The 14238-nt window shown below is 41.5% G+C and overlaps 1 protein-coding gene across 7 annotated transcripts in view; it reads left to right on the top strand.

Annotated features, from left to right (window-relative positions):
• The window catches only part of Prim2 (DNA primase subunit 2), a 240738-nt gene extending 228459 nt beyond the window's left edge, over window positions 1-12279 (top strand). For 3 of the 7 annotated variants that reach the window (XM_010617879.2, XM_033756654.1, XM_010617876.2), the window contains 2 exons: window positions 4068-4136; window positions 11610-12279. In XM_010617879.2, coding sequence (XP_010616181.1) covers window positions 4068-4136; window positions 11610-11831 — 291 coding nt within the window. In that variant the 3' untranslated portion in view covers window positions 11832-12279. Of the gene's footprint in view, window positions 1-4067; window positions 4137-11609 lie in introns of those variants that run through there. The other 4 variants (XM_010617877.2, XM_010617882.2, XM_010617880.2 and 1 more) reach the window with 4 other exon arrangements.
• Window positions 12280-14238: the final 1959 nt, after the last annotated feature.

Here is a 14238-nt window from a genome sequence, read left to right as displayed (position 1 = left end):
TTCCAGCCCAAGGCCTCAGAGTTGGCCCTCACTTCGGTTTCCTCTAATCTTTGGTGAACCGGTCTCTGGAATTATGCTATGTGCAGGAAAAAGCAAGTGTGCGCTTTGGTTCTTTCGGGGTGGGAAGTGAGAACTCAGAGTGCTTTGCCAGCTGTGGGTTACACTTTGACGTTGACCAGCCACCCACCACAGGCTTGGACTCCATCGCACTTACTCATTTCCCTGGCTGTCCGCATTCCCCACACCTGGTTCATTCTTCTTCCTGCTTCCTTCCACATGTCGTCTCCTCACGATTACTGGTCCTATGAGTGGCCAGCTCTCTGTAGAGGTCCGTCCTGACCCTTCTGTTCCTGGCCCACACAGGACGCCCTGCCTGTAGTCTTGGGCGGGCCATGGGGGCCGTGCGTGGGCGAGTCCAGGGGTTCAGGAGCTGGTTGGCGCTCACCCTCCCTGTGGCAGTGTTGCTAGGCAGCGGCATCTTCACCTTCCTGTGGGCTCACTCTCTAATGAGGCACAGCCTCAGAAGGATCAGCGTCAGAGTGGTTGTTAAGGAAAGGGCAAGCAGACACCGAGGCTCTCAGACTTTTGGAATCTCCCAGTGATCTCTTCATTCCGCAAGTGACTGCTCACCACCCTCACCAGGAGCGGAACGCAGGAGATTGCCCCCATCTTGTACTCTGTGAACTAACCCTCATTTTTAAGGTCTCCAGCTTCTAGTATTTTATTATAGCAACAGAAATGGACTAATACAGGAATAATCTTGTTATGGGGGTCTGGGTCCTCAGAATCTGTGCTAGAAAAGCAAAAACTGTCACAGAATGCATTGTGTTGCCTGGACCAGTCCATCCTTTTTCTTCTTTACCTTTTGGAGCATTTTGATTCTGGCCCCAGATTCCAGAGTCTGTGCCAGCATCTCTTTTTTCTTGCTTTTTGGTGTTTATCAGATTTAAAATTTTTTTTTTTAGCACAAATTGGATTTTAGTGTCTTACTTATTAATTTCCCTTTCCTTCTCATTTTTAGCTTTATATTCCCTGCCTTAGCATCCTACCAATCAACAAGCTATCATGCTATCTTTAAAATAGAGCTACTTACAGAGTATCTTAACACAGGATTTGCCAGTGTTGTTCATTTCAGAAAAACTGAACCACAGGAGTGCAAAAATGTAAGTTGTGTTCCCTGTACGCATGCTAGAGCATCAGCATCCTGTGGGAGACAGTCGAAGTTGGCAAGGTGGGTCTGTGGCTCACACCAAGAGATTCTCGGTGTCACACTTGGCATGAACTACACGGAAAGGCTGTCTAATCATGTTGTTTAGTGGGTGGACTCTGAGGTAAATGCTAATATGTAACAAACAAGCTGCGTTTTAAAAGTGGTTCCTTTGATTTAGGAATTGTTCAGGAAGGGGAGGGAGGGGTTATACACACATTCTCAGGGAGCGCTTCCACTCGGAACTTTTCAAAGTTTGTGGCCCCTGTGGGCGGCACTTCTGTCTCCACATCTGCCCACCAGCAGGGCCGAGGCTCCATCTGTAGTCTCAGATTCTAGCAATGAGCTCCCTGTTTTGACGCTTATACTGTTAATTTTTTTCCTCTGGACAGGTGTGAACCCAGGGTCTTTGTTTTGAGACAGTATCTCATTAAATTCCCCAGACCAGGCTCAAACTTACAGTCCTGCCTCAGCCTCCCAGAGTACTGGGATTATAGGCATGGGTTACCTGGCTAGCTGTTGAATTTTTTGAGTAACATTTTGTATTTTTATTTTAACTTTAAAAGGATGCGAGTTTTCCTGTCTATTCCTCTTAAGGAAAGCAAGATTAAGTTGCACGTAATTTTTAAACTATTTTTAAATTGTCCACCTCATGAGACTGGTGTCCCTATTTTAACAAGATATATTTCTTCATCTCTGTAAGGAAGATAATAATATCTTCATGGTTGAATGATTTGCGGGTTTCCAAGCAAATTTCAAACCAGAATTCTTCCTAGAAAGATAAATTAAAAGGGGAACTATAGAAGAGCCAGCTCTGGAAGTGGGATAAGATTGTAGCAGACAGCATGTGTGCTTAATCTAATTTTAATTTTTTTAGAAGAACCCAACATTTTAAAAAACTGGCCTTTCTCAAATTCTGTGGCTTATGTGTCAGTTTTCCTTAATAACTTTTTAAATGTGCATATCACCATACTAAATATTTGTTAATGACTGTCTCATGCTTCCCACACATGTATTACATTATATGTTCAAAGTTACATATTTACTTTGCAAGGAAGAGACTTGTATTTCTATTTTATCTACACATAGTAAGAAATTGATATATATCTTTTATATAAAACACGGTGGATGTATTGCTTTGGTTTTCATTGTAAGCTTTACTGAACTATACTTTGCAATCTCTAATGGAGTACTTGTTTACTTTCACCATTTTATAATCTCCATGTCTTGTTTTATTTTACTGGTACATTTTAGATGTGGTAACACACGTCATAGAATTCATACTTGTATGTATGATACGTCTTGCTTTTTTCCCATTCCCCTTCCTTCCCTTCAATCCCCTCCCCTCTTTATCTACAAAAGCTTATTTCCTTTTTTCCTGTCCCTTCTTCACTTTTCCCCTCTCCCTTTCCTTCATTGTTTTGTTTTTCGATAAAAGGAATGTATATGCCACATGGTAGCTTAATTTCTGTGAATTCATCTTCTCTTCTGGACATTTGTGGTATCGTTTAAATCTTAAATTTATGCTTGAAGTCTTGGTTCTTCAAAATTCTGTTTCATAGATATTAATGCTTTTCTTGATGTTGGCAAATAATTACTTGCAAATTTATCTGAAAACGATTTGAGTGTCTTTGTGGAAAAGCATTAGGGTATTATTCATCTTAAATACATTCTTTTTCCCCCCCTAATAATTCAAGAACAATGGGTGAAATAGGCAGACAGGCAGGATCCTGGGTTGTGACTAGTTGGCATATACACAGATCTTTCACATGAGACTTAAGGAAGGGTAACATGGAATTAGAAATGTAATCTACAAGACAGTGAAAAAGTCTTTTAAGCACATTCTTGTCAGTATTGCATGATGCCCTGTCTGCAGCTGTAATTGTCTAGTGTCTCTGTCAGAGGATGCAAAGCTGTGTTCATTAATGAGGCTGGCAGGAATCTGAGACTTTGTGTTCATTTCTTATGACAGGAGGGCCAGCCTTTTGAAAAGAGGTAGACATTAACGTTTCCCCAGAATTGCATTTCCCTTCATTTGAGGTTATCTGCTAATTCCAGCATTTTACTGTGTTTGACAAATAGGCCAAATATACATTTTATTTATTTGGAAGTCAGGGAGGGCAATGAAACTTCACAAATTTCAACTGGCATTGCGGTTTGCTGATACGAATGGCATTTGCACCACTCCAAAAAGCTTACATGAAACAGAATTGGAAAGCAAGATGTATTTACAAAAGATAGGATGATGTTCCTAATAGGTATTCAGAGTACATTATCCACTCTCAGGTTCTGCTGAGCTCTCCTAGAAATAACTTTATTTTTGGAAGGATAAATCTGATTGAAGCTGCAAGTGTCCCCTCTGCACAGATATTCATCCAAAGGATTTGTTAAACTCTCCCGACGGGCACACAGTGGTACTTTTTGCTGGATCTACAGAAACAAGTAATGTAGAAAATAAAAATCTCAATAGTATACTTGATTGCTTCATGCACCAACCATTGGATTGCTAGATTTACATCTACAACTGGGAGAGATGTTGCAATATGATACTGCGACAGTAAGTGTCACAGTCATAATACAGGGGTCTGTTTTCATCTTGTCAGGGTAAAGTTAGTAAAATTCACAAATGGTAGGTCAGAGGCTGGCCTACTGTCCCTTGTCATCTGTAGTTTAATGCTGACCTAGACAGCGACTCCGCAGTGTCACAGTTACCACAGAGTCCAATGTACAGAAGTACAACATGCGCATGATTGTGTTTCCTCACTGGGATAAAGATTATGAAAAGGCCGACACTGGGAGCTGCTGTGGGTCAGAAGAAACTTAATTTCTATTTTTTTTCTCTTTTCCTCATTCATTTTAGATTCTGGATTTAGTAAAGGGGACACATTACCAGGTAGCCTGTCAGAAGTACTTCGAGATGATCCATAATGTGAGTACATTTTGCTAATCTTTATGGCCTAATTCTTTGTCACTTGTGTTATTCTGAGTTTCATTCAAGGTTTTTAGTGATAGTATTAGAAACACTAGCTTTTTCCAGCACAAAAGAATATATTACGTCTCATTAGGAATTTACAAAATCTATAAAGGGCCAGAGAACTAAGCATGGATGCTGTAAAACCAAGGACCTTGTAACTGGGAGAAGCAACGTCATGAGATTAACCTTACGTTAGTGCAAGTGATGCCCACTGCTCTCTGTAGGGACAAGACCATAGTCTGGGAAACACTTTGTAAAGAGCCAGGTTGTAGAACTTTAGGTTTATAATCTGTGTGGTCTCTGTCAGTTACTCACTTGTGCTGCTGTAGTGCAAAAGCAGCCATAGAGAGTGTGTATTATAAATGAATATGTATGGCTGAGGACAAGTAAAGCTCGGTCTATAAAAATAGGCAGTGGGCCAAATCTGAGCCATCATCCTGAGCCTGCCAACCCTGGACTTTTTCAGAGCTACCCAGGAGAACCAAAGGCTTTTTTCCATCTTCCATGCAGAGAATCGGATCCTTCTGCTTGCGGCTGCCCTGTCCTGTTGGTCTAGTCTACTTCCTAAGCCACACTCACCCTCGTGGCAGCACAGCACATGGGAGGGAGTCAGAGAGCTTGATTGGTTTCTATCCGGTCCGCCGCCTCAGGACAGAGGGCCTGCTGGGTAATTGGATGAGTGCTGAGTGACTCAGTGTGTCACAGGGTTCAAAGGTGCAAAGCCAGGGCCCAGAGTTGGAGACCTAGTGAGAGCGAGGGTGTGGAAGGAACTACAGCGCCCTAATTCGTGTGCTGTTATGGGCATTCACATGGACAAACCCAGGGCTTTGTGCAAGCAAACAACACATCTGCAAGGGAGATTCCGCCCACGGGCCCAGTTCACAACCCTTCATCCCAAGCAGGAACCCACGTCCAAGGACAGACTTCAGGTCCATTATCTCCTAAAACATGCCTCCGAGTACACGGACATTTTTATGGAATCTACGGCATTATCTGGTCTCATAGGGATCTATAGTCCCCCCAGTTCCTCACCAGCTAGCAGGCTTTTAAAAAAGTCATGCTAAGTTTTAAATTTTCTGTTAAGTTGTCACAAAGCAAATTTCCTATTTTGGGTTTATAGAATTTCTTGCTTGATAAAGAGTTCATAGGAAAAACATCTTCTATAAAATTGCCAATAATAATTAAAATGGTGGTAATATCAGTAGAACCCCTCAATGCATGCCAGCCACAGCACTAAGTCCTTTGAGCGCATTAGTGCTCTTATCTAACTGTGGCTCGGTATTATTTATATCCCTGCTTATTAGTAAAAGCCGGAGAAGCCACCATGCATGATCGTGCTGATTGGGAAAGGGCTTGGGTCTAAACCAGGCTGAGTCATGTGTAGCTGTGAGCCTGACCAGGACTGTACTCTTCCGTGAAATCTGCTTCTGTGTTTATAATGAGTGCGGAGGCCATGCGCGCTTTTCTATCTAGAGTCAGAGAACGGCAAGTGTGGGTGAACTGCAGGCCATCAGATTCAGCCTTCGTGTTTATGTACAAAGAGGTGGGGCTTCAGCGACTCTGCATGACTTGTCCAACTACCCCAAAGCCTTGGGAGACTTGGGACTGGAGCCTGGCCACTGTGGGACTGGTCTCTGCCCTACACCCTGCGTGAGAAAGTGCTATTTTTATTTTAAAATGTATTTTTACAAAATTTAAAAGATTAGACATCAAAAACCACTACTGCAAACAATAACAAAACTCTGGTTTCTTCAGAAAAGGAATTGTAAGACACACTGTGTATTTGGCAGCCCCGGTTTGGTAGGACTTTTGCTTCCTCAGAGACTGCGTCTCCTATTTTGCTTGCTCAGCTTGAGAGCTTTAATTTCTTTCATGTTCTCAACTGTTTGTAAGTCCTTTTAATTAAGAGGTCTCAGGACTCTCAGAATTCAGGTCTACTATCTAATCTCCTCTTTAAAAAAATGCAAAAATTAGACTTAAATTTTGAGTTTGTGACATAAGCACTAAAAATAGGGGAGTATTTATTTTAATTCTGAAAATTTGTCTTGGAGTCTTTCTTCTATTGATTATTCCCCTGAAAATATTGCTACTATAGCTAATTTTTAAGACTCACCTTAGACTCATAAAGACACTTATCTGAATCCTCTCACATACAGAAGTAGTCAGCTTAAACCTCACATAAATCAATGAAATAAAAAGGCTGTTTGTATTCACTAGGTCTCCCAGTATAGAGTTTTAGATGTGAATGTCTCCTTCCATTTATATTTTTTCTAATTTAAAAACAGTATCTTTTTATTATCAGGTTTCTGCCATCCTACCACCCCCCACTGTAATAAAACCCTAGGCTTATTTTCTTGAGGCCTCTGTGATCAAATTCACTTAGATGAAAGTTTTGAAAATGAACCAGTTAATTGATACCATTTGCAAGAGCACTATGATAGTTCCATATGGCTGTTTTTGTAATACCAGCTGCCTCATTATAAGCTGTCATTGCAAAGCCTCTTGATTAAAACCCAAATATCCCATAGGTAAAACAGTATTGCCTCCATTCCTTCAAAATCTACATTTGCTCTGGCAGAAATATGAGACCCTTGTTTATGTGAAGGTCATTGTGTACAGAATGTGTTGATTCTGACAAGTGTTTGAGAGGGATTCATTTAGGAGATGTCAGAAGCTAGCCTGCTTGAGGCCTGCTTGCCTCAGTAGTTTTCCTGAGCAGCATTTAAATAATTCTGTAGTACTTCCCTGTTGTTTCACATGTGCACGAAAACACTAGGTCTTGAGTAGACTGATTTCTGAACTTTAATTGAAAATATTTTCTTCAGAAATAAATCTCTTTGGACATTGACCAATTCTGAACAGTATTTTCCAAATAGCTGAGCATAATTTTTTCCCTGTCATGTACATCTTTACAGAAATCTTGTTAAAACCTGTTGCATATCTTAAGTAGGATACGTGAAATACATGTAAGCCCTTTTTATATTAACTTGGGTCATCATAATAGATACCTCCTAGCATTCTGGGCCAGAAGCCACTGTCACCTCTCTCTTGGAACACTGGAATAGCTCCCTGCTTATCTCAGAGTCCCCATGTTCCCATTCCAACTTTTCCTTCTCCACCCCGCTATAGTGATGTTTTTGAGGTAGTAGGGACTGAACTGAAAGCCTCATACATGCTAGACCAGCAGTTTACCAATGAGCTACACTCCTAGCCCTGGAAGAATCTCTAAAATAAAGAAGTTTGATCATTTTAGCACACTTCTTTTAAAAACCTTCCCTGGCTTCCCAGTTCTTTGAAGATGAAATCTGGTTATGGTGTGCCCTGCACAGCTTCCCCCGATCCATTGCACAGACCTTGTCTTAGATGCTTTGCAGCCCCTGGGATCTTCCACCTTCATATGTACCGAGTTTGAGTTGTGAATGTCCCCCAGAGGCTGTGCACTGGAAGCTTGGCCCAGCCTGTGCTACTGCTGGGAGATGGTAGCATCTTTAGATAGAGCCTCGCAGAGGGAACCTAGGTCCTTGGTGGCATGCCTGGAAGGGAATGCTAGGGATCTAGGTGTCTGTCTCCCCAGTTCTTCTTGGGAGCAGCTCTGCTGGCCACACCCTTGCACTGTGACAGACTGCCTCACTCAGTAAGAGCAGCAGAACCAACTGACCATGGAACCTGTGAACCAGAGAGTTCCTTTCCTCCCTTTAAGTTGTCTGTCGGGTGTTTTGCCACAGTGATGCAAAATCTGACTAACAAAAGGTGGCAGAATGTAGAAAACATGAATCATTAACCGTAAAGAAAAATCACCAGTAGCAACCAAGCAAGGAAAGGGACAAGGCTCAGAAGAATCACAAAAGGGCTGGAGATTTAGCTCAGTGGTGCCACCACCTGCCTCAAAAGTGCAAGGTCCCAAGTTCGATCCCTGGTACCAAACAACAAAAAAGCAGAATCATGAGACCAAATCCTGAAGATGCTCACCCAGTACACATGTCCGAGTCTATAAGCCTGCAGGTAGAATGTTCCTGTTTGTTTTTCTAAGGGGAAAAAAAATGAAAGAACAAAATTGAATGCCAATCACATATACTTCCTTCAGAAATAAAGTGGGAGAAAGAAATCCCCAAAAGACAAATCCAGTCTAGAAGAAAATGCAGTTCACTAAAAAGAAGGGAACTGTAATTTCATCATGTTACAAAGCTACTCGATAGACCACACCAAGCTTACCATAATTAACTAGGAAGGGCAAGGGCTTACCCACAAAGAAACCTGGGATATAATATCGTACCTCAGCCGTGGGCGAAGCCTTCACACCAAGGCCCTGGAACCGCTTTAAATGTTTCACGAAAATACAAAGCAGAGTAGGGATTCATGAGAATAAGTGCACTCTTCAAATATATTTCAAAGGTAAGATGTTTGAATGTCTTCACCTGCTTATCTTTTGCTATAAAAGCAAGGCCTGTTGAATATATTTTTGTTACTGAAATTCAATTTCATCTTGCTTTCATATCCATAATATTCTATCAACAGTTTAGGTTTCCTTAAAGTGAGAAGGAAACAGTGATATGCGTAAAACAAGATCTTTCTTCTTATCCTTCTGGGAGTTCGACTTTATGTGTCTTGCCTTCCTTGACTCTTTCTAGAAATGTAATTTACATTTCTTAGAACCAACAACTTTTAACCTTCATATTCTTTTGGTTTTCTCCATAGCATCTCTGTGACTTGGAACTATTTTCTGTATTTCATAGAAATACAGATCAAAATGTTAGGCAGTTAACTTTTCATGAAACTATGCAAATGCAGCAGTGTGTTGGATCTCTCATTTTAATGGACTGGATGAAATAAATATAATAAATTCACAAATTCCTTAAAATTATAAAAATTATAGATGTATCATAAAACATTCAGGAAATATTTGGAAGTAGCAAAGTTGTAAGAAAGGACAGCAGTGATCTGGGCAATCTTAGTGTTCTGAACAATAAATCTTAAATCAGTCTGTGAAAGCCACTGTAAAATTTTGGCCAGCATTCCAACATCTCACTAAAGAGAATCAGTGAAACCGTGGTGTTCATAAATAACCATAAAGTGCCCATTTCTGTCTGCGGTCCACCCATCAGGCGAGTTCACGGTGAACTGTACGTCCCTTTCCCATCCATCCCAGTGCACTGTAAGGTCGTGCACGGCTCTAACCGCACCCCTGCTTCTGAGGGCAGTGGCGCCCCAGAGACTTCATCTACGTGGCGTAGCCTGGTTTCCCTGGCCCTCTCAGGCCTAGCTCCTGCCCGTCTTTCCCACCCGGGCTCTTGTTGTCTCACGGCCCCTCTGCCCCAGGCCATGTGAACACTGTACATGCCCTTTGCCTTGCTCTTGTCGTCCCAGCACTTGTCCCTCAGTTTCATTGACCCAGGGGTTTCGTTCTGTTTTCCTAATGTACCTCAACAGCATGTCCTCAGATGTCTCCCTTGCTTTCCCTCGTCAGTTTTTCGGTGCTGCAGACTGTAATAGACTTTTACCTGTGACCTCTTCTACTTCTCCATTTTTAAAAGATTTTTAAGTAGATGACTTACGAGGCTAAGAACTTCTTTAGAGTTTGTCGAATGTATTCTTCATAAAACTGCTTCTTCATAAGTGGGTCTTATCCATAGTAGTTCTTCAGTTAATATGTGAAATGCATGATTGGTATACACTGGCTAGTTCAGGGCTCAATTTACCAGATACTTTTTAGATACCTGTGTGCCAGTCAATTCAAAATAAAGAAATATAAAGATTGGTAAATGCAAGGTAGATGAGCAAAAGAAATAGAATGGTTGTATAGTCTCCAAAAAATATCAACCACCTAAAGGACACCAAAGTAACCCAGTTAAGAAAAATGGTGTTCTGTTATCAACTCCACCTGCAGAGTGTGAGAAGGCAGGGGTTTGAGTCGGGTGGGGTGTCGCACGAGATCAGCTCAGCCTAACCCGTGCGTTGAACGTGAAGGGAGCAACTTAAAAGATCACATTTCAGAGAAAGTTCCATGACTCGTCTTGTTCTTGTGCTGCACCTCTGTAAAAGTCAGTAAGATTCAGGATTTTCAAGTTTTAAGGAAAATGTACAATATAGGAGTACAACATGCTTGGCTTTGGCACAAGAACAGGACAACACAGTTACTGGTTATGAGTATGGACTCTGCTAGTCCTGTCTCCAGCCTTGCTAGTTCGTGATCCTGGACAAGGTACCAGGCACTTCCCTTTCCCAGACCCCTCTTCTGAAAAGCTGGGGAAATACTGGTACCTACCTCCATAGGGCTCTAGTGGGAATCAACGGCACATAGGTTTATAGGCAGGCACATTTGTGTTTATGCCACTTAACACAGTGTTTGACACTGAGTATCCAGTGCTTAGTATTTGTATTAAGAAATATACTTTGGTTTACCTCTAGTAAATTCTAGAATCAAAATGTGGAACTAGTACTTGTTGCTTCTTCTAAAACAGAAAGTACTAATTCTCTCTGGACATTCTCATTAGGTATTGAAGGCACAGAGTAATGAGTTATAATGGTGTTCAAAATTAAAGATTAGTGACAGTATTTGGGAAAAGGAGCATAAAACTATTAACATTTTCCCACTAAGCCACAGTGAAATTTGTAAAAAAAGTTTCTCTAAAAAGGAATGCCAAAGGTTAGAATGAAGAAGTTACAATAAATTAGATTGCTTTATGCAAAATGAGTTTGTAATATACAAAATGAGATTACGTATGCCAGACTTGCAAATAAGCTCTGACTTATTAGGGATCTGTATCAAAATGATCAAGAGCCATTTTGAGATCATTTATTTTTAAATTATTTATTGGTCTACAGTATGCTAAGCCTTTCCTTGGAGCTGGAGGTAGACAAGTTAAGGAACTATGCAATTCGTATTCTGTCAGTGACTCTCGTTGTGGAATGCACAACACCCAGACTTTCTTTGTTCGGTGGTGCTGGGGCTCGCACCCAGAGCCTCCGACTCAGTAGGCAGGTGCTCCACCGCTGCACCACACCTCCAGCCCTGACAGCACATTGACTTTGAGATGGCCATCAACAAGAGCCGGTAGCAGTTTCGACACTGTCCGGATGGGGCGTGTGGTCGGCTGGGAAGGTGAGGGAGAGGTGTCCCGCACGCCGCACAGCAGGGGTGGTCACTGTGAGCACATGTGGGGTTTGGATCGGGAACTAGCACTGGGCAGGGAGGAGGAACAGTGTGCACAGCTTGGGACTGGATGTAGAAATGTGGCCGTTAATGTTTGGGGAGTACTTGAAGCTGCGCCTGATGTGGAGGGTAAGCAGTGGATTACTGTCACGACGGAGGGTAGCTGGTGTCCGTGTGGCAGACAGTAAGTTCTGTGTGAGGGCAGGGGCAGTGTTGGTGTCCTTCTGGTTACACCTCTGTGATATGTTGATGTGATACAAATTCATTTCCCTGTACAGGTGGATGATTGTGGCTTTTCTTTGAATCATCCCAATCAGTTCTTTGATGAGAGCCAGCGGATCCTAAATGGTGGAAAAGACATCAAAAAGGAATCTGTCCTACCAGAAACTCAAGCCAAACCAGGTGTCCAGAAAACCAAGGATACGTCATGTGCTCTGTCCTCTCTGAACTCCTCCCTGGAAGCGGACATGGAGGGCCTGGAAGACTATTTCAGCCAGTGAAGCTCGGCAGCCTAGGGCCTTTCTCCCCACTGGCCATCATTTCCTAGTTTTAAAATTTTGCCTCTTTTCTCTTTTTGATTTAATTTCTCCCCCTGCCCTAACTCAAGTCATATTTTAGGAATGGTGAAGTACCCAGTACAGCTAAAAATAACTTTTAGCTCTTACTCTGTAACTTTGACCCCCTCTTTTTTCTGGACCATTTTTGCTAATAAATGCAAAAATGTATATTTTTATGTCTCAGTGTAATTGAGAGTCGTACAACAGATTAAACGTTACCTAAGAATTTAAAGTAGTATTTAGGATGTCTAATACCACTGTCAACTTCACTGAAGATCTGACACTTTTGTTTTCAGTTGGCTTATCTGTGGTTATTCTCCATTGGCAAGGAGAATTTTGGACCATTAGATGGTAGCAAACTCTACTGAAATGAATTGTGACTTGAGAATAAAGGGAAATTTGCATAGCCGGTTGTATTTATTAAGGCATGGGAGTATTCTGTTCATACACTCCTTGTGTACACTGTTTCCTCTCACTCTGGAGGCGGGTTCGTGAAGATTGGACAGGTCCTAAGCTCGTCTCTCTAACGTGTTTTCTCCCAGCTTGGACTTTCATGCCTTACAGTCGCAGAGAGGCTGGGCAGATTTGCTGAGTTCAGTCATGGCATTCTGGTGTTAACCCTACGCCCATCTCCTTGCCAGCCATGAGAGGTCAGATGTGCAGGCAGGCCCGGCAGTGTGCCCTCCCTGACTCACCCAGAGAAGTAACTCTTCCTTGCCTCTTACTTCGGGTATGTGAAAAATTTTAGTCCTCCTTTCGGGTACAACGAGGTCATTTTTCTTAATTCTCTTGAGTTTGGTACCCGGTTAAAAAGTGGGCATGGTAGTCAGAAAACTGAACCGTTAAGAACTCCACGTTGTTTAATTTTGTGATAATATGAAGTCAGGATGAAAGGGACCAAGTCACCAGAACCTACAAGTATCAGCTAATCTAGTTTTTATTTTACGCTCTGAGTCAAAGATTTCTTGGGCTATTTAGTAACATAATTAAGTGACATGCTATCGGAAATACTGTTTATATGACTTATTACCTGGTTGAGAAAATAGCTTTATCCCACACAGATTACCTGTACAGATCTCACTTCTGAAAGCACCTGCTCCTCTTTCATCATCTATAGCTCTCCAGAGGGATCTGACAGTGCCTACCAGGTAATCCAGGAGCTGCACAACCTCAAGTGTTCTTTTAGTAATATGAACAAGGGCTACATGGAGCTGGGTTTTGTTTTTTAACCACAGAATTAAGTTAGCTTGAGAACACTGAGCAGAGAAATGTAGGTCTTTGTTGTATAAAAAGAAGGAAATTATTAGAGCAGGCTTACCACTATAGTTCAGTGAGAAGTCTTGAGACAGGACATTTCCTAGCTGGCAGTGTGCACAGCTGCGGTTTTCTGCTACCTCGTTTTCTCCTTTTATGAAGCCTGGGCTCCACTACCTGGAAGAACAGAACCGCTAACCGCATGGTAGTGTGTCATAGCAGACTATGTATTTTATACCAGCAGCCCTAAGAAATTGTGTCAACATGCTAGAATGTTTTATGTGTCTAGTCAAGCTTCAGAATTATACTCATTTAAATATTAGTTGTATTTACAAGTTTGATTTCTCAGTTATAAGGTTTGATCTGTCATATACAGAAGAGTACATGAACATTTGGTGAAATCTGCAGATTACAGGATAAGGGCTAGAGGCTTGTACAAAAAGATAGAAATTAATGCTTGTCTGGTGCTTTTTGCAGTTAGAAAAGGCAATTTATTTTTCATGCTTCACAGTCTTGACAATTTTGGTTTTCTTTGAAAGACCTATTTGAATCGAATGATCTAGAAAGAACCCAAAAGAAAAATCAAAAGCTAACATAATAGCAGTCCATGAAAAAGAATATGGAGTGTTCCAGATCTGTTAAGTTCTAGTCCTTTATTACTTCAGGGAAAAGAGGCTGTGTGCTAATCAAGGACAAAGAGAAGCAGCAGAAGGGAAAGCGTGGGTTGGAAATCTGTAGCTGGTTGAAGCAGTGGCATTTTAGTGAAGATTCTGTCATTATCCCTTCATGGTTTTCCATATTTTCAGTCTGGCCATACAGTACAAAATTCTTTAATTGCCATGTGCATAACAGAACACTAGGAAGTTTAAATCACCTTTTAGGACTTCTTATAGAGTCATAAAGTGAACAGCTACGGATTTTGAATGAGCTGGGAACAGAAGAAAGCACTGGAAACATCTTTAATTCGTATAGAATGATGATAGACGGGGATTTTTAAGGCATGCAGGGTGTTTTGCTTATTACACTTTGCTCTAACTTGATACTCGGATCTTTGCAAACAAACTTCAGTAATTCTTTTCAAAGAAGAAAAGAAAAC

This window comes from Fukomys damarensis, unplaced genomic scaffold (genome assembly GCF_012274545.1).
Source record: "Fukomys damarensis isolate Sample0158 unplaced genomic scaffold, DMR_v1.0_HiC HiC_scaffold_27, whole genome shotgun sequence".
Classification (NCBI taxonomy): Eukaryota; Metazoa; Chordata; class Mammalia; order Rodentia; family Bathyergidae; genus Fukomys; species Fukomys damarensis.
The sequence above is the reverse complement of the archived record's forward strand: the minus strand, read 5'-3'. Positions and strand labels throughout refer to the sequence as shown.